This window comes from Eulemur rufifrons, chromosome 6, assembly GCF_041146395.1.
Source record: "Eulemur rufifrons isolate Redbay chromosome 6, OSU_ERuf_1, whole genome shotgun sequence".
NCBI lineage: Eukaryota > Metazoa > Chordata > Mammalia > Primates > Lemuridae > Eulemur > Eulemur rufifrons.
The window spans coordinates 16,373,043-16,395,092 of NC_090988.1; the positions used below are offsets into that span (position 1 = coordinate 16,373,043).

General features: G+C 37.8%; 1 protein-coding gene across 1 annotated transcript in view; it reads right to left on the minus strand.

Annotated features, from left to right (window-relative positions):
• CBL (Cbl proto-oncogene) overlaps positions 1-22,050 on the minus strand; it is a 75,404-nt gene that overhangs the window by 49,230 nt on the left and 4,124 nt on the right. The window contains exon 2 of the mRNA XM_069468824.1: positions 5,130-5,377. Coding sequence (XP_069324925.1) covers positions 5,130-5,377 — 248 coding nt within the window. The remainder of the gene's footprint in view (positions 1-5,129; positions 5,378-22,050) is intronic.

The window sequence follows — 22,050 nt, forward strand, 5'->3', positions numbered from 1 at the left end:
ATCCAATGTTTATGACTGGAAGACTTATCATTGTTAAAAATGGCGATAGTCCCCAAAATGATCTACAGAGTCAATATCAAATTCCAGCTGTTCCTTTTGCAGAAATTGCCAAACTGATCTTAATTTTACATTCATATAGAAATGCAAGGGATCCAGAATAGCTGCCAAAACAATGCTGAAAAAGGAAAACAAAGTTGGGGAGCTCATACTCCCTGATTTCAAAGCTTTACTACAAAGCTACGGTGATTAAGATAGTGTGACACTAGCAACATGATAGACATGTAGATCAGTAAAATCAAATTTAGAATCCAGACATAAACCCTTACATTTAGAGTCAATTTACTTTCTGTAAGAGCAACAAGTCCATTCAGTGGAGAAAGGACGGTCTTTTCAACAAATGGTGCTGGGACAAAGGGATATCCAGATGCAAAAGAATGAAGCCGAACCTCTACCTCACATCATATGCAAAAATTAACTCAAAATGGATAAAAGACCTAAGTGCAAGAGCTAACACTATGAAACTCAGGGAAAACTCTTATGCATCATCTTCATGACCCGGAATTAGTCAACAGTTTCTTAAAAGTACAAACAATCAAAGAATGTGAAAAGATGATCTGCAAAATGAGAGTAAAGTTTTGCAAATTATATATCTGGTAAGAGCCAAGTAACCAGAATATGTAAAGGGATTTTATAACTCAACAATAAAAAGACAAATAACCCAATTTAAAAATGAGCAAAGAATTTCACAGACATATCTCTAAAGGTATAGTAGTCCCCCTATCCAAAAGGCATATGTTCCAAGGCCCCCAGTGGATGCCTGAAACCTCAGATAGTACTGAACCCCATATATACTATGTATTCTTGACCCGATATCCAAGATGGCTACAGGGGCTATATACCATACAGCATGGATCTCCTGGACAAAGGGATGATTCATGTCCCAGGCTGGACAGAGTGAAATGACACAAGAATTCAACATGCTAATCAGAACGGCATGCAATTTCAAACTTATGAATTGTTTTCTTCTGGAATTTTCCATTTAATATTTTCACGCCACAGTTGACCACAAGTAACTGAAACTAAGAAAGGTGAAACTGCGGATAAGGAGGGAACTATTCTATACAAACACCCAATAAGCAGATGAAAAGATGTTCACATCATTTCTCATTACGGAAATGCACCTCGAAATCTCTTCACACCCAGTATGATGGCTATAATAAAAAATCCCATAACAAGTGCTGGCAAGAAATCAAAACCCTCATATGTTGCTGGGGGAATGTAAAATGGTACAGCTGCTGTGGAAACAGTTGGAGGTTCCTAAAAAAGTTAAACATAGAATTACCATATGACTCAGCAATTCCACTCCTGGACATACATACCCAAGAGAAGTGAAAACATATAGCCACACAAAAACTTGTACACCACTGTTCACAGTAACATTATTTGTAATAGCCAAAAAGTAGAAACAACCCAAATAGCCATAACAAAATGTGACATATCCATATATTCAAATATTATTTATACTTAGATATAAAAAGGAATGCAGTACTGATACGTGCTATAATATGAATGAATTTGTGAAAACATGCTAAGTGAAAGAAGCTAGGTAGGCACAAAAGGCCACATATTATATAATTCCACTTATATGAAATGTCCAGAACAGCAAAGTACACAGAGACAGAAAGCAGATGTTAGTGACTGCCAAGGGCTGGGGGTTGGAGGTATCTAGAGAGGAGAATAAAGAACAACTGCTAATGGGTATGGGGTTTCTTTAGCAGGATGAAAATGTTCTGGAATTAGATTGTGCTAATGATTGCATGATTTTGTGAATACACTAAAAACCACTCAATTGTATACTTTAAAAGGGCAAATTTTATGGTACGTGAATTATATATCAATAAAAAAATGAATAGGAAAAAAAAAGCCCCTAAGCAATCAAAACACAGGTCACAAAGATTATACACTAAAATCCATACATATTCCCTTATTTTAAAAAAGCCCTGATTCTCAATTGAAATGTATTTACTCTCACTTTACATATAATTTGCACAAAGCTGGATTAAAAGCTCATATTCAAAGCCCAAAGGATTAAAAGCCTCATATTAGGGCAAATAAAATTGATAAAAACAAGCATACTGACAGTGAGGTTTAAAAAGAGGCAAAAGGGCCTGCCACGGTGGCTCATGCCTGCAAACCCAGAACTATGGAAGGCCAAGGTGGGAGGATTGCTTGAGCCCAGGAGTTTGAGGCTGCAGTGAGCCATGATTGTGTCACTGTACTCCAACATGGGCAAGAGAGTGAGATCCCATCTCTAAAAAAATAAATAAAAATTTTAAAAAAGTTGCACCAACTGTGCCTGTCTCTCCTCCCTTCCCTTCCACCTCCTCCACTTGTGCCACCATGAAAAGCAAGACCAGTTCCTCCTCCTACTCAATATAAAGACATTTTCTCTCCTCTAGCTTACTTTATTGTGAACACACAGTGTATAACACATACACATACAAAATGTATGCTAATCAACTGTTATCGGTAAGCCTTCTGGTCAACAGTAGGCTATTAATAGTTAAGTTTCTGGGGATTCTAAAGTTATAGTCAGATTTTTGACTGCACAGGGGGTTAGCTTCCCTAACCACTGTACTGTTCAAGGGTCAACTGTACTTACATATAGTGTTTTATATATTATATACTTACATTTATATATTATATATAGTGTTTTATATATTATATACTTACATTTAATAAGGGCAAATATATATAAAAAATTTACATTTAGTAAAGGTAAACTACATACTTCATTAGGTCTTTGCGGTATCACTGATATATAACCTGACACAATAATCTATGTTTATAGTAACAAAAATAATGATGATGATTCAGAGTAATAAGTGCTAAGCCACTTATTATCAATGTGCCAATCACTGTTCTAAGTACTGAACCTTTAGTTACTCATTTTGACTCCCAACAATCCATAAGGAAAGTACTATTATTACTTCATTTTACAGAAGAAGAAACTGAGAAATCACATAGCTAAAGTAAGTGGCAAAGTTAAGATTCAAACTTGGGGAGGAAGGGGGGAAAAAAAAATTCAACCTTGGCAGTTGACTTCAGAGTCTATCTGCTTAACCAGTATACTATATTGCCTCTCAGTGATAAACCATCAGTCACTAAAAAATTAAACAATGTTCAGTAAGCTCTCTAAGATAGGAAAATCTATTAATTTTTATTTCATTATAAAAATGGTATTTAAAAAAAAACTGTTCTATGAGAAAGTCTACAGGTCAAAGAACAGCCCTTTACAATCTGACTCCAACCTGTACTTTCAGCTTATCTCCAGCAATTCTAGTCAGACCAGACTTCTCACCTTCCTTAAACATACAGAGCATGCATTTTCATGCCGCTGTAGTTACAGGCTTTTTCTTGACTTCTCTGCCTAGAAAATTCCTACTTATCCTTCAGAATCTAGTTCAAATAACACTTCCTCTATGCCACCTTCTCTGATGCCACCAGGCAAAACTGTATTCACACAGCATTTGTACACATCTCCATTAAAGCATTTATAACATTACGTGATATTTGAATGCTTAATTCTCCTTTTCACCTCCTACAATTAGACAGAACCCAGTTCACAGTAGATGGCAAATAAATTTTTTAAGTTTCAGATTTTTTAGAAACTCAGCAATACAAAATGACTACTTAGCTAAGAGGTCCATATAGTCAAGGTTTTATTTTAACAAAAGGCATAAAATAGATTTATTTACTTTTTTTTTTTTTTTTTTTTTTACAGCCAGGGTCTTACTCTGTAGCCCCAGGCTGGAGTGCAGTGGCTTGATCATAGCTCTCTGACTGCAACCTCAAACCCTGGGCTTAAGGGATCCCTCCAACTCAGCCTTCCAAGTAGCTGGGACTACAAACCTACACCACCACGCCTGACTAATTTTTATTTTTTTCTACAGACAGGGGTCTCGAACATCTCCTGATCTCAAGTGATCCTCCAACCTTAGCCTCCCAAAGTGCAGGGATTATAGGCATAAACCACCACATCTGGCCTGAAATTCAAATATTTAAAAGGAATAAAGTTCATTTTCATATAAGCTAGAAGTTATAAAGGTTCCTAAAGACTGAATTCATTCACCAGAAGTCCTTTTAAGAAGAAAAGACTGATATTCTGGACTAAATCTGAGTAATTTGTTGCAGTCAAGGTAATAATAATATGGATAATGATGTGGCTAAAATTTTAAATAAGAGACTAGGGTTGCCAGAATCTAACCCAACAGATCTAAAGGAAAGGCAGTGAGAGGATTAGTGAGTAGGTTACTACTGCTGGAGTCATGCATATTAACCTAATACCCTTAGAAATTACTGTTCTTCCCAATTTCAAGTCACTCCTCAAGAGTAACTTACTCACTAAAAAATTCTTCTTTTATTACTTGTTCTAGATGAGTTGATATTTCCTATTGGACAAAATCAAACACAATTACATCCACACATACAGTTAACTTATTTCTCTCTTTAGAAGATCCCTGAATTTCTCTAAGGAAAAAAAAAAAAAAACCTTATTTCTCTCTCTGTATATAATTTACAACAGCCAAGCTAACAACACGTAGGATAACCTATAGGTTTCAGTATTTAATTAGTACAAAAGAATACATAGGGGTCCCTCAAATATTTATTGAATTAACCCCATTTGTCTCTGCCTTTTCTATTTGAAAAGTTACTTTTACCTATAAAGGAAATGTCATTTCTCTGATTTATTTTTTTTAAAAAGATATCTATACTATTGGCTTGTTTTTTCTATTATCCCATGCTTAAAATTTATTTAATATGCTACAGCTTCTGGCAAGATCTGCCTCTTATTTCATGATCTTCAGGGTCTCCAAAAGACCTACTGCTTCCAACTCATTTTCCTGACTGTAATTCTCTGATTTTTCAGAAATAAACATATCTATCAGAGCTAGGGATGGTACAATGTCCCCCAAGGCAACCTTTTATATGAAACACCCCTTTAAATCAAATGTCAGCTTTCCATTCCTGTTAACATAAAATTTAAACCAACTCAACTACTTCTATTGTGTTAGGCACTCAGGCAGTCACAGACCTGAATTAATATTTGTGTAGTATTTCTCCATTACCTAGGCTGAGAATTCTCCTCATACATTCTTTCTTTCCCCTCCTTGAAGAGGCTTATGGTCTGTTTAGTTTTCTTCATCAGATTCTCCATGAACACCCTAAAATACTCATTTTCTCCAAGTGTCTCCATCTTCCCCTCATATCTTGACAAGATAGTACGGAGATGCTGGTAGGTATCTGGCAGCAGGTCTAAGATATAAGGTGGGCTATTCTTTAGCGCCAGCTTTGGGTTCTGACACAACCGCACCACCTGCAACAAATGGAAAAGAAGTGCTATTACTTGGAGAATCTTAAGGACAAATTCTTTTTTAAAGTTTAAAAAGTTATGAAATAATGTGTTTTGCAGAAATATGAAAAATGCATGAGAATATAAGAAATGACCCATAACACCCACTGTCCACAGGCAATCACTTTAGATTTTTTAGGGGTCTCCCAGAAGGGTGCTTTTTTTTTCTTTTCTTTTTTTTTTTTTTTTTAAAGAGACAGGATCTGGGTCTGTTACCTAGGCTAGGGTACAATGGCACGGTCATAGTTCAATGCAGCCTCAAACTACTGGGTTCAAATGATCCTCCTGAATCAGCCTCCAGAGTAGCTGGGACTACAGACAGTACCACCAAGCCTGGCCCAAAGGGGAGGTTCTTAGGCTCTTAAAGCCCTATGAAAGACTAAAGGTGCAGACAACACACAGCAGATTAAAAACTACGGGGAAAACATCCACACAAATGCCTAAAAGCTGCTAGATGATGGGAATGCACCATGTTGTATAAAACAATAAATAAATAAATAAATAAAGCTGCTAGATGAAATACTGAAAATTACTTTTAATTACATGGCTGACCCCACAATGGACTAAAGAAAATTCCCAGGGGCAGAAATAAAGGACATGGCTGCCGTGGGGGAGGTAAATCTCTGTAATCTAGGGGCTCAAATTTTAATTTCTGTCCCCACTGGGGGACAGAAGCAGAGAGGACTCAGACCCAGCAAAGCCTGGGGCTGAACTGAGATATCTATCTATTCCTTCCCATATAAATGCAGAACTCTCAGAATTTGCCTGCTGATTCTTTTTCCCATCTTTAACTTTCGACTTCTCTGAGATCTTATGTTTTAAATGGGTTTCTTTTAAAGAACATATACCTAGATTTAAAAAATCCAATGTAACAATCTTTGTTTTCTAAAAGGTGAGTTTAGTCTCTTTTATATTTTTTATAACAACTGATAATTTGTATTTATTCCTACCATCTTTTTGTGCTTTCTATTTACATGGATTTTTCTGTGTCTAGAAAAGACTAAACCAGCAGAACAGAAGAGTCCAAAAATAGACCCACACATATACAGACACTTGGTTTATTACAAAGGAGAGGTTACTTCCCAAAAATGGTCACGGAACAATTGGGTATCCACAGGGGAAAAAAAGAAAATAAAACTAAACCCTCATCTTACACTATACCAAAATAAATAAATTAATTAATTAATTCCAGGTAGGTTATAGACCTAAATGTCAAAGGCAAATCTAAAAAGCTTTAGAATACAAAAAAGTTATCTACATGACTTCATGGTAAAGAAAAGTTTTTCTTAAACAGGACCATAAAGAGCACTAATTATAAAGTAAAATATTAATTAAATTCTACTATTATACTTTAAAAGAACTGCTTATCAAAAGACACCACAAAAAGAGTAAAAACACAAGTCACAAAATCAGAAGCTATTTATAATACATATATATCCAGAATATATAACCAGAGGTGGGGAGAGGAGGAAAAAAAAAACAAAACCTGAATATATATCCAGACATACACGTGCAGAATATGTAAAGAACATTTACAAACCAGTAAGACAGACTATAGACAATCTAATACAAAAATGGACAAAAGCCTTGAATGAGACTATCACAAAAGCAAAAGATTATATCCAAATAACCAAAATATGATATGGCACTCAACCTCATTAAACATTCAGGAAAATGAAAATAAGATCACAATTAGACACACACCAAATCAGCAATGCCAACTGCTTGGCAATGACATGGAACAAAAGGAACCCTCAAAGACTGCTGGTGGAAATCTATACTGATACAATCAACTTGGAAAACAGTTCAGCACTATACTGACAGGTTAAAGATTTGTACACTCTATCAACCTGCAGATCCACAGATCCACAGATCTGGAAAGGTGTACTAGGATATACATACACAAATGTGCAGAAAAGCATTACTAGTAACAATGAAAACTGGAAATAACCCAAATGTCCATCAACAACAGACATAAATTGCGATATACTGATTACAATAAAATAATACGTAGCAACAATATTATACTACACTAACTACAACATGGATGCTCTTCTCAAAGTTGATCTAAAGAAACCAGAAAAAGGCCGGGTGCCATGGCTCACACCTGAAATCCTAACACTCTGGGAGGCTGAGGCAGGAAGATGCTTGAGCTCAGGAGTTTGAGGCCAGCTGAACAAGAGCAAGACTTCGTCTCTGCAAAAAATAGAAAAACTAGCTAGGCATGATGGCACACACCTGTAGTCCCAGCTACTAGGGAGGCTGAAGCAGGAGGATCACTGGAGCCCAAGAGTTTGAGGTTGTCGTGAGCTATAATGACACCACTACACTCCAGACTGAGTGACAAAGCAAGACCCGATCTCAAAGGAAAAAAAAAAAAAACCAACACAAATCATATATGCAAATACTGATGAGTTTGATAAAACTAGTATTTTAAAGTTATGCTAATTCATGAGATTATTGAACTACCTTTTTTCCACTCATTTTTTAAAATATTGATACAATTATAATGCTGTATACACTTGAACATCCTTTTTTCCCCCTTCTTGATAAACTGAACTCTTCATCATTTAAATAGCTTTCTTTATCTCCCTAGGAATACTTCTTGTCTTAAAAGTCAACTTTAGCTTATATATAATAGCTAAACCACCTTTCCTAGATTGGTGTTTACATAGCATATCTTTTTCCATCCTTCTACTTTCAACCTTCTTGTATTCTTACATTTAATGCATGACTCTGTACATATAATATAGCTGGTTTCTTTTTAACTCATTCTGACCATCTTTGATTTTAACTAATTTGATATGTTTACATTTAACATATTATGAAATTGCTATTTTTTTTTTTTTTTTGAGACAGTCTCACTGACCTCAGGCAATCCTGCTGCCTCTGCCTCCCAGCTAAAATTGCTATTCTAACAGCTCTAAGATTGGCATTTTCATATGGTTTACCTAGAACCGACTCTCACAATAAATAATAAAATAATTCACTATTTGTTTTCTGTGTCTCACCTGTTCCATGATCCATTATCTTCCTTTTCTTGCCCTCTTTTGCTTTAAGCATTTTTTATTCCCATTTTTCTCCTCCATGAGCTTATCAAATATACATTCTTTATTCTTTTAGTGGTTACCTTAGTGACTATAAAATGTACCTATGATTTATGAAATTTTACATAAATTAGTACCTTTATCACTTCTCAGACAATGCAAGGACCTTGGAATACTAGTTCCATTTATTCTCCTTTCAACTTATGTGCTATTACCACCACATACTTTAATTCCATACATCTTTTAAAGGCCATAAGTCATTATTATCACTATTTTTTATACAGCCCATACTCATTCATATTTACCCACATAACTGCCCTTGACAGTGTTCTTCCCATCCATCTAGAATCATTTTCCTTCAGCCTAAAGAACATTCTCTAGTATTTCATCTAGGGTAGGTCTGTGCTGGTTACAAATCCTGTGGGGGCTTTTTGTTTTGTTTTATTTTTGTATGAAAGCATCTTTATTTTGTACTCACTTTTAAAGGATATTTTTACTGGATAAAGATTGGTGGTTATTTTCTGTCACCACTTTAACGCTATTATTTCATGTTTTCTGGGTGTCACTGTTACTGTTGAAAAGTCAGGATGTCAGTTTTAATAGTTGCTCCTTTGAAGGTAAAAATGTCTTTCATTTTCTGGTTGCTTTTAAGATTTGTCTTTGACCCCAGTTTTTAGCAGTGTTACTAAAATGTGCCTGGGTGTGGTTTTCTTTGTAGCTTTCCTGCTTGGTGTTTACAGAGCTTCCTTAATTTGTGGTTTTGATGATTTTCAACAGTTTTGGAAAATTCTCAGTCAATATATTCTCATCTAATATGCTTCTGCCCCATTCTCTTTCTCCTCTCCTCTGGAACTTCAGTTACATATACGTAAGACCTTTTCATCATACTCCATATGCATCTTACACTCTTTACTGTATTCTCCACCATTCTGTCTTAATGCTTCAGTCTGGATTTTTTTTCCTGATATATGCTATTTCACTAATTCTCTCTTCAGCTATATTCACATTGCTAAACCAATCCACTGATCAATATCAGTTCTTGTGTTTTTCTAGAGTTTCTATTTCATTTTTATCATTTCAAGTCTCTCAAAATTATCAATTGCCTTTAATTCTTCTAACTTATCATAGATTGTTTTTTTAGTTTTGTTTTTTAGTCCATGACTGATAACAAATATCTGTATGCCCTGCGTGTATGTATTATAGTACCTACTGTCAATTTTTCCTCTTGGTTTTCAGTTGCATCTTTTCTTTTCATACGCCTGCTTTTTACTGAATGTTAGACACCGTATTTTAAAAACTCGCCAGGTGTGGTGGTGTGTGCCTATAGTCCCAGCTACTTGGGAGGCTGAGGCAGGAGGATGGCTTGAGTCCAGGAGTTCTGGGCTGTAGTGCGCTATGCGGATCTGGAGTCTGCACTAAGTTTGGCATCAATATGGTGACCTCTCGGGAGCAGGGAACCACCAGATCGCTTAAGGAGGGGTGAACCACACCAGGTCAAAAACAAAACAGGTCAAAACTCCCATGCTGACCAGTAGTGGGATGGTGCCTATGAACAGCCACTGCACTCCAGCCTGGGCAATGTAGCAAGACGCCATCTCTTAGAAAGAAAAAAAATACTATAGACAATCTGAGACTATGGATGCTATTATCCAGAAAGGATTTACTTTTGCTTCTGGCAGGAAGCTAGGCTAAGGACATTAGGAATCCCAGATCCTCTTAATCCAATTCAGATTTGAGATGATTAAAAGCTAGGCTTCCTTTCCTATACGGATATTTTTTCCTTATTCCTATGATTTAGGTTCTCAGGGACCCAACTCAAAATCCTAGGGTATTGGCCGGGCACCGTGGCTCACACCTGTAATCCTAGCACTCTGGGAGGCCGAGGCGGGAGGATCACTCGAGGTCAGGAGTTCGAGACCAGACTGAGCAAAAGCGAGACCTCGTCTCTACTAAGAATAGAAAGAAATGATTTGGACAGCTAAAAATATATATTATATATATAAAAATTAGCCAAGCATGGTGGCTCATGCCTGCAGTCCCAGCTACTCGGGAGGCTGAGGTAGAAGGATCGCTTGAGCCCAGGAGTTTGAGGTTGCTGTGAGCTAGGCTGACACCACAGCACTTTAGCCCAGGCAACAGCGTGAGACTCTGTCTCAAAAAAAAAAAAAAAGAAAAAGAAAAAGAAAAAAAAAAAATACTAGGGTATTTTCCAGGGCCCTCCATCATGGCAGGCCCTAATTCTAATGTTTTGTCCCGCTGAATGTAAGTATTTTGAAAAGTCTATTCAGCCTCACTATTCAGCTATCACTTCCAGAATCAACAATGACCTCAAGAGGCAAGACAGCCTCAAACATCAAACTCAGCCCTCACAGCTTTCCTCATCTTCTAGAACTTGGCCTCATATTTTCTCACTGCCTTGATAATTCGTCTATGTCATCTAGCTTTTCTAGTTGTCAGCAGTATAACTGGTTCAAAACAACCTAGTTTAACACCGAAGGAAGCAAAAGTCCTGCATTCTTCTCTTTATTTCACGTTTAAAAATACCTATTTTGGGCTGAGCACAGTGGCTCATACCTATAATCCCAGTACTCTGGGAGGCCGATGCGGGAGGATCACTTGAGCTCAGGAGTTCGAGACCAGCCTGAGCAAGAGCGAGACCCCCAACTCTGCTAAAATCAGAAAAATTAGCTGTGCATGGTGGCACACGTCTATAGCCCCAGCTACTCAGGAGGCTGAGGCAGGAGGATCACTTGAGCACAGGAGTTTGGCATTGCTGTGAGCTTGGCTGACACCACCGTACTCTAGCCCAGGCAACAGAACGAGACCCTGTCTCAAAATAAATAAATAAATAAAAATAAAAATAAAAATACCCTAGCACTCTGGGAGGCCGAGGCGGGTGGATTGCTCAAGGTCAGGAGTTCGAGACCAGCCTGAGCGAGACCCCGTCTCTACTAAAAATAGAAAGACATTATATGGACACCTAAAAATCTATATAGAAAAAATTAGCCGGGCATAGTGGCGCATGCCTGTAGTCCCAGCTACTCGGGAGGCTGAGGCAGTAGGATCGCTTAAGCCCAGGAGTTTGAGGTTGCTGTGAGCTAAGCTGACGCCACGGCACTCACTCTAGCCTGGGCAACAAAGTGAGACTCTGTCTCAACAAAAAAAAAAAAAATAAAAAAAAATAAAAATACCTATTTTCTTGGGTCACCAAGAGCTCATTATGTCTAAATGATTCCATTCTATGAGTATACCATATCTTAACCATCCCCTCCACCTCTACTATGACAAGTATCACTATGATGAACATACTTGGGCATTTCATTCTTCTACACACACCAAATTATTTTCTTAGGGTAAATTCTCCCAGAAGTGGAATCATTAGGTCCATTCAGAAATACAGGCCGGGCGCGGTGGCTCACGCCTGTAATCCTAGCACTCTGGGAGGCCGAGGTGGGCGGATCGTTTGAGCTCAGGAGTTCGAGACCAGCCTGAGCAAGAGCGAGACCCCATCTCTACTAAAAATAGAAAGAAATTATATGGACAGCTAAAAAATATATATAGAAAAAATTAGCCGGGCATGGTGGTGCATGCCTGTAGTCCCAGCTACTCGGGAGGCTGAGACAGGAGGATCACTTGAGCTCAGGAGTTTGAGGTTGCTGTGAGCTAGGCTGACGCCACGGCACTCACTCTAGCCTGGGCAACAGAGTGAGACTCTGTCTCAAAAAAAAAAAAAAAAAAAAGAAATACAAAATTCCCATTCAACAATTAATCACAGACTCTTCAAATAAGGCAACATGAAAATTTAAAAACTAGATATTTCATTCTCTGTATATTTTTTTTTTTTTTAATTGACGGTCTTGCTCTGTTGCCTAGGCTGGAGTGTGGAATGTATTGTTGTTATCACAGCTCACTATTACCTCCAACTCCAGGGCTCAAGCAATTCTCCCCACCTCAGCCTCCCGAGTAACTGGGACCATAGGCATGTGCCACCACACCTGTCTAATTTTTCTATGTTTTCTACCAACGGGGGTCTCCCTCTTGTTCACGCTGGTCTTGAACTCCTGTCTCAAGTGATCCTCCCACCTCTGCCTCCCAGAGTGCCAGGATTTCAGGCATAAGCCACTGTGCCCAGCCTGTACCATTTCTGAAACTCTTGAGAAATAGCCCTATATAAGCCTAACAATAAAAAACAAGCTGAACCAACAGAAATATGTGACGCATGAATATTTTAACAGTATTTTAGGAAGCCGTTCATCCTATCAAGTGTTCAAGCCAAAAGAGAATGTGGTCCAAAAAAATGACTCCACCTCAGAAGACAATTATATTCTAAGTACAACAGAGTTAACAACTCATATTACTAAAACAAATACAGACAGTTCCCAGTTTTTAAGTGATATATTCTAAAACCTCATTTGTAAGTCAGGTGTTTATAATTCAGAATACATTTTACAATAAAAATATTAAAAATGGTAAGTTCCTAGGTTAGTCCATGGAGGGACACAGGGGAGACTAAGATCCAGCAAAGACTACAAAAGATACATTACTGAAGATTTTTATGTTCAGAGTAAACTGAACATGTTCTATATTGAGAAAGAACCAAAAGAAAAAAAGAGATAAACGACAAACTGAGAGGTTTCTGGCAAGATAGTGGGAAATGGGATCTAGGTGGGACCACACCTAATACCATTAAAAGAGAAGGGGCATCTCCTTCCTGAAACAGAGACACCATCAAAAGAGAGGGACAAGCCAGGCATGGTACACCACCTGTAGTACCAGCTACTTGGGAGGCTGAGGCAGAAGGATCACTTAAGCCCTCAAGTCTGAAGCTGCAATGTACTACGACTGTGCCTGTAAATAGCCACTGCACTCCAGCCAGGACAACACATGTAAAAATATTTACATTTATATCCAGGGCTATACACACCAACCCACCACCACCAACTTAAAGGCAAATGCATCAAGATCACAGAACTGAGGTTAAAATGCAGTACTTGCCTAATATCTCTGGAAAAAATACAGCTGACCGTTGAGCAACATGGGTTTCAACTATGCAGGTCTACGTATACACAGATTTTTAACATAAAAGTTACACGGAGTGTGCCTGCCTCTCCTGCCTTCCCTTCCACCTCCTCCACCTCTGCCACCCCTGAGACAGCAAGACCAGCCTCCCCTTCCTCCTACTCCCCAAACTACTCGTGACAACGATGAGGCTAAAGGTCTTTATGATGATCCACTTCCACTTAATGAATAGTAAATATATTTTTTCCTCCTTATAATTTTCTTAACAACATTTTCTTTTCTCTAACTTACTTTATTGTAAGAATACAATACATAAAACATACAAAGTATGTGTTAACCAGCTGTTTATGTTATCAGTAAGACTTCTGCTCAACAGATTATTAGTAGTTAAGCTTTTGGGGAGTCAAAAGTTATACTCGATTTTCAACTGGAGGGTAGATGCCCCTACCCCTACATTGTTCTAGGGTCAACTGCACTTCCCTTCAAGAACAACAACAAACTAAAATTGCTCTGGTCTTACATACAATGCTCAACCCCTAACATGCAATCAATGAATGTTGTTCATGACAATCAACTGAAAAATATATCAGGTCTCACAACATACCACAAAATGCTGAAAACACTTAATCAGCATTTCGAACTAGTACCACATGCCTTCCACAAATGTTATTTGTCCTTCCTTAGAATGTGACCTTAGAAAGGTCATCTGTAGATTAAATGCTTGCTTCTCTCAAGATCTTTTTGAAATTAATCACTCTGACCAGGGAACTCAATGCTGTACTAACAACTCTTAAGTCTTTACCTGTAGAACACTAACACAGACCATAAAGAAAATATAAAAGGTAGGCGTACTCTTTATATTAATGTCCTTCAGAAAGAAAAAAATTACCCTAAATGTTTACAGCCTCTTAAAAAAAAATTCCAAAAGGCTGCTGTATGTAAATAATTCAAGTCAATAGTTAATAAACATCAAAATCCAAAACCTGCCTTTATTACTTAGTAAATTTTAAATTGGCAGTCACGGTTAACCTCCAAAGCACAAATAGGCACCCCAAGCTTAAAAAATATTCACTGAAAAATTTCTGAAAGATAAAATATTTTCCTGTTTAGTCTGTCCTCCATTTGGCCAATTTTATTTTGCTTTCCAAGTCCTGCAGTAGCAAAAATGGCTGCCTTTTGTTTACTGCTGCCTGTACATTTACAGCATCACTCAGAACAATATTAAAAAGAAACATGCTTAGCTCTGGGAAACCAACTGTATCCTTGTACAGCTGCCACGTACTCCATTCATAATAGCTTTCTCACTGGGCTAGCTCCTCCCTTTATTTCTGCCAAGGGTCAATGGTCAATAGAAAAAATTTGGAAAGCATTATGATTACAATAAAGAAGAATAAAACCATGCTTGAAAATTGCTAGATTTTTAAAAAACAAAAAGTTATAGGCCGGGCGCAGTGGCTCACGCCTGTAATCCTAGCACTCTGGGAGGCCGAGGCAGGTGGATTGCTCAAGGTCAGGAGTTCAAGACCGGCCTGAGCAAGACCCCGTCTCTACTAAAAATAGAAAGACATTATATGGACAACTAAAAATCTATATAGAAAAAATTAGCCGGGCATAGTGGCGCATGCCTGTAGTCCCAGCTACTCGGGAGGCTGAGGCAGTAGGATCGCTTAAGCCGAGGAGTCTGAGGTTGCTGTGAGCTAAGCTGACGCCACGGCACTCACTCTAGCCTGGGCAACAAAGTGAGACTCTGTCTCAACAAAAAAAAAAAAAAAAAAGTTATAGAGAACAATGCCTAAGCCTAATGATATTCTGAATATGGTCTTTTCTAATGCAAAAGAATTTTAAATAGGCAAAAAGCTATAAGCATGCAGGACTATGAATGACTTAAGTATTTTTTATCTCTAAAGACTCCAACTTACCATGGAAACATTTTTTTCATTTCAAAGTTTTCCATATGTTTAAAAACGAATCAAGTGTTATGCTCCAAAAACAATATTCAATGTGTGGAGCTATACATAAAACATCATGTAAAATGTTATTACAGTTCATAAAGAATCAATATTGCTCAAGCGAACAGGAGGTACAGTGGAAAGGACACAAGAGTAGAAGTCCAGAGACCTGGGGTCTAGTCTGTTGACTGACAATTACTGGCTTTATGACCTCGGACATATTCACCTCTCTGGGAATCAATCTCTGCCTCTATAAATAAAACAGTTAGATCAATTTATTTCTAAAGTCTCTGAAAGCTTCAAATTTTAGAAACTCCATATCAGAAACTTGAAATATTTAACAGTATAACAACTATAAACATAGTGACACTTGTTTAAACTAGAACAACTCATGATTGTTTTTCAAAGACAAATCAAAAACCTATATTTCTTTTTAAAAAATCATAGTCAACTGATTATAGAAAAAAATGTATCATCATTAGATAACAGCTTCAAGAAAAAAGGCTTTACTTCTAAGTACTATTCTCCATTATTGATTTATCAAAATTCCATTTAGGTTCCTGAATTATAATTACTACATAATACTTCTGAAATGCCACACAATAGCATTTATTAAAAACACCATGCTACTTTATAACTCATTACCAATCTCATTACTTTCATTTGTCACACCAATTGCAGAAAAAAATACGTTCAATACAATGCAAAAGATTAAATAAATGACATGTTTTGACAGCTGAACCACGCGGTTTTTATACATGGATTCTGTTTTTTTTTAAAGACAAAAATAAATCCTTATCTAGAGTTATCAGTGCAACTTCAAACCAAATATTTAGCATGAATTAGAGATTATAGTGGTTCCCGCTTTATCAGAGGGTGATATATTTATTCCAAGACCCCCCAGTGGATGCCTGAAACCGAGGATGGCAGCGAACCCAACTGCATCAATGGCAAATCTTCCGTTCATGTCTTCCATGGACTTATCATGCACTGTAGCCATGAGGTGACAGCAAAAAAAAAAAAAAAAAACTAGCACAAATTTCTTTTTCCTTCTTCACAATTTCACAGATAGATGATTCGTTCTGACTTTAGATCTTAGCAGCCTCAGCATATAATTTTTTTCTTTCCTTATTGAGAATTTTCACCTTTTCACTTAAAGCAAGCAGTTTTTGGCTTCTCTTTGGCATATCTGAATTCCTACCATCACTACTCTTGCGCTTTGGGACCATTATGAAGTAACGTAAGGGTTATTTGAACACAAGCACTGCAATACCCATGACACTCAATCTGATAACTGCTACAGCTACTAAGCAACTAACAGGTGGGAAGACAGCGTAGATACACTACTGTACCCACAGTGCAGACCCAGACTGCACAAGTATATACACACCCTCAGTGATGGATGATTCTCAAGCAGGAGATGATTCTCAAGCAGGATGAGGCGGGGCAAAGTGGAACAGCAGGAGACTTCACCATGCTACTCAAAACTTAAACTTCTGAATTACGGCTGGGCACAATGGCTCATGACTGTAATCTCAGCACTTGGGAAGCCTGAGGCAGGAGGATCTCGAGCCTAGAAGAAGTTTGAGACCAGCCTAGGCAACACAGCAAGACCCTGTCTCTACAAAAATAAAAATTTATTTTAAAACTACTTAAAAAAAACTTCTGAATTTTCCATTTAATATTATTGGACCACAGGTAAATGAAACTGTAGAAAGCAAAACCTCAGATAAGGAAGGACTACTGTACACAACTTTAGTATCACTTTTGGATGCCATATGCTAATTAAGACACAATTAAGATATTGCAGTGAAGCCTGCTTAAAATCCCTCCCCATTCCCAATCTCTTTGTCTCCTCAGGGGTAAAGTAATAGTTTGTCTCATGATCCTCACAGAGGGTTTCCACAGCCTTTTGTACATCTTCAGTTATATCACACAGATTGTAAATGTGAGTGCTGGGTCATCTTTAACTCCCCAGCAACCAGTACGCAGTTTGTGCGCAATGAAAGTATGATTGTGGAAAAGCGCTAACATAATTTTCACCTAATGTAACTAGTCAGCTACTATATTTAAATCAACAAACTAAGTGGCTTGCACCTGTAATCCTGCACTTTAGGAAGCTGAGGCAGGAGGATCACTTGGAGCCCAGGAATTTGACGTTACAGTGAGCTATGATTGTGCCACTGGGCAACAGAGCGAGATGCTGTCTCTAAAAATAAACAAACCAGACAAGGATTGTTGGTAGAAGCATATTTTTTGGAAGGCAATGTGGCCACATATACTTTTTAAAACTTTAATGTATGATTCCTTTAACACAGCAATTTCATTTCTAGGAGTTTATTCTAAAGAAATATTTGGAAACTACATGATGGATAGTATTACAGCATCGTTTCTTACATTAAAACTCAGGAAATAACCTAGATTATTAATACGAATTTATTAAATATATACTGTATGTATCCATATCATAAAATTTTACATGGTCCTTTCAAAAAATTTTCAGGGAGACCCACATACAGTATTAACATGGAAAATCTTCATAATTTGGCAAATTTTTACAAAAGAAAATATTCCAAAAATGTTTCAAAAGAAAAAATTTTTTGTTAAAATATCCCACGGCTGCTTAAAAATGTATACTTTTAAGTATGTATTACTTTCATAACTTAAGAACATAATAATTAAAATTTTAAACATAAATAAGATACTCTACTGCCATTTCTTTAAAAAAATCTGCCACGCCTATCTAACATAAAAGCAACGTTGGTACAGAGCCTTGCTACAGCAAGTCTGGTCCCTGGGCCTGCTGGATTCAAGCCTCCTGGGAGCTCGTTAGAACACAAAATCTCAGACCCTCCCCAAACCTACTCAAAGTCTACATTTTAACATGAGGCCCAGATAATCTGAATTCATGTTCATGTCTGAGAAGCACTGGTTTAAAAGAAATCACTTGACACAGTCTGAACACCACATCAAGATCCACATGAGAAACAAAAGTATGTCTTTACTCTGGGGACATTCAGGAAAAAAAAAATAAGTATGAGCTGGGTGACTTAATCTCTCTGAATCTCAGTTTCATTCTCTTAAGACACATTATTTTGAGATTTTTGATGTATTTGCAAATGTAAAATTGTAAACTGTTCTATAATATAAGCAATTATTAGTTCTTAGTTACCAGTCTTAGTGTATAATGCTGAAAAGTCAACTACTTGCTGAAATCAACAATTTATTCCAGGGGCAATGCTATCCATCTACCTTTCCAGACCCACTTAGGAAAAGGCTTAAGCCCTGGGGGAATGGACCCCAAACTACACATAATGGCTACTTCTGGGGAGGGTAGTCACTTTGGGACAAAATCGGACTTTTACATTTTGTTCTAAATATTCTATGATTTGAAAATTATGTTTCTGTTTTTCTCAAAGAGTGCTACAGCTATGTACTGCTATTTAAAACAGGTCCAAGAAAGGAGGCGGCAGGAATTAGGATCCTATCCCACCCAATGAAGCACCAATGACTTGGCCCCATGACAGATTCAAACCAGGGAGAAGGCAGCAAGCAGTCAGTGGTGGTTGTGAGAAGGTGCCCAGGCAGTGGAGTCTGCTAAGCATGACTCACCATCCATTCCAAAACCTGCAGAGAGGACCCAGAGTCATTGCTGATTTCTTCTCAGAGAAACATGGCGTATCTAAGGTAGTGGCATCGTATCTCCCCATTGTTTCCATCCTCAGTGGATGTGCATGGCCAACGCCATCATTAGCACCCTTTCCCCTTCTTTGTGGAAGCTGCTGCAGGAAGGAACATTGTGGGGACAGAGCTGAGGCCGGCTTCCAATGCTCCTGGTTGACTACTCCCACCTATTTCCTTCCAGCACAAAATGTGCTAATCACGAAAACATTTCACAATGACTTGCTTGTTATAATCCCCCCTTCTAACAAACCTAATGTAGATCGGAATTAAGAATTTCACTGGAAAATGTGATTAAAATTTAGGCTCACTTTTCAAACTACTACTTAATCTATTTTTCTTTTAATGGTCTGGGTTAATCATCAGGGAAATGATTTTCCAGAGTATAAACGTTATCGTATGTTTGAATACAAGGTGAACTCCGATGAAGGGGAAGACTTGGGGACCAACTGAACCAGGTTTATCAGGTTTGTTATATGTATATTGCTGGCTAACAACATATTAAAAACAGGTTTTCTTATAGCAAGAGTCACCAAAAACTTCAACCAAAGTCACAAAATGAACAGAGCAGATTATCTTCTTCCCCAAACCAATTCTACTTTTATTCTACATACCTTTCAAAATTTCTATCACTAATCACACGAAATATTCAATTAAACCATGTTTTACAATACGGAATTATGAGGAATTTTATATCCTTTGGGTGAGTTCTTTATAGGCATAAAAACAACACAATCATGTTTTACAATATGTACCTTTGTAAGATAAATGCACTTGTAGTAAATGTTACTTTATCACTCAATAAAAAGAAAAAAGATTCCTTACCAGATTCCCCCAATTAATCAGACAGAAAATAAGGGACTATGTTAACACAAAGCCTTGGTCCTGAGAAGCTCTAGCGGGGGAAGAGACAGATGTGTCAATAAACTAAAATTAAAAAGTGGTAAATGCCACCACAAATGACATGAATGAAGTATAATTGGAAAACAATGTATATAAGCCTCTATGATCACCATGCAAAGTACACATAATCTGAAGAAACACTGACCCTTAACTTAAAAGTGGGTAACAGATATTTCAATGAATGGTACTAGTTAACTATCAGTATCATTCAAGAGAACATCTACTTCGCTTGAATGAATGGGCAAGCGTTTGCTGCTGTGTACCTGCATAGGTCACCTTCTAAATAAATAAACGGCTTTTCTTTTGTGATTGAGACTTTGTTGTATACCTGAGAAGGTAGTGTATATGAAAGAACAGCCTTCAGAGGTGGGTAATCTTGGATTCCAAGTCAGGCTCTACTATTAACTAAGTTACTTAACCTATGAGCCTAAGTGTCCTCAACTATAAAACAGGAATGACACCAATAAAAGGCTACTCCAAGAAATAAATGTTTAATGTGATTAAAATAGATTCCTATCACAATACCTTTTCCATTCAGTTATTAATATTTCTCTGAGGCACAAAAGCAATTTAAATTAACAATACTTAAAAAGTACCTACTATGGTGAAAGGCCCCATGACAGGAAACTATGGGACACAAGTAGGTCATAGTTACTACCCTCAAGGAGTTCATAATCTTGAGATGATAAACATATAAAAAACATGTATACATATTTCACACACAGAAGAGGTTTAAACTTCTTCTTCTTTTTTTTTTTTTTTTGAGATAGAGTGTCGCTTTGTTGCCCTGGCTAGAGTGAGTGCCGTGACGTCAGCCTAGCTCACAGCAACCTCAAACTCCTGGGCTCAAGCAATCCTCCTGCCTCAGCCTCCCGAGTAGCTGGGACTACAGGCATGCGCCACCATGTCCGGCTAATTTTTTCTATATATATATTTTAGTTGGCCAGATAATTTATTTCTATTTTTAGTAGAGACGGGGTCTTGCTCTTGCTCAGGCTGGTCTCGAACTCCTGACCTTGAGCGATCCACCCACCTTGGCCTCCCAGAGTGCTAGGATTACAGGCGTGAGCCACCGCGCCCGGCCCTTCTTTTTTTATTTTTTTGAGACTGAGTTTCATTCTGTCACCTCGGGTAGAGTGCAGTGGTGTCATCATAGCTCACTACAACCTCAAACTCCTAGGCTCACGTGATCCTCCTGCCTCGGCCTCCCAAGTAGCTGGGACTACAGGTCCATGCCACGCACTGGCTATGTTTCTATTTTTAATAGCAATGGTCTCAATCTTGCTTAGGCTGTTCTCAAACTCCTGACCTCAAACAATTCTCCTGCCTCGGCTGCCCAGAGTGCTAGGATTACAGGCATGAGCCACCCTGCTCAGCCGAGGTTTAAACTTAGATCCCACATCACTCTGGACATAATTCTGTAGTTACTTATCATTTATATCACTTAGAACATAACCTCCTATAGATAAGAACTTACACCTGGCACTACGCTTGGTACTTGGTGAGCATGCAAACATAGGAAGGAAGAAAGGTAAGGAGGGAGAGAGGAAGAAGCCCGATGAAATGCTGTATGCTGATTTAGAAATTCTAAGCGCACCTTACTTCCAAAACATAGGAAGTTACCCAAAATGTTCTGCCCACCCCCACAGTAAGCAGGGCAAGTAGGACAAGCAGAAGATAGGTAGAAGGAAGGAAATAACCTTTTAAAACTATTTTTTTGTCTGGACACAGTGGCTCATGCCTATAATCCCAGCAATTTGGGAAGCCAAGGTGGGAGGACCACTTGAGCCCAGGAGTTAGAGGCTGCAGTGAGCTATGATGACACCACTGCACTATAGCCCAGGCAACAGACCCAGACCCTGTCCCGTACCCCCCAAAATATATATATATATATATATAAAGTTCAAAAAATGAAAATACATTAAGCACTCAAAATGAAAATACTTTTTAAAACTTATGCCTTAAATGGAAGCATTTTTTCTAACAAATTATATCTCATTAAAAAATCATCCCAGCCTGGGCAACAGAATAGCAAGAC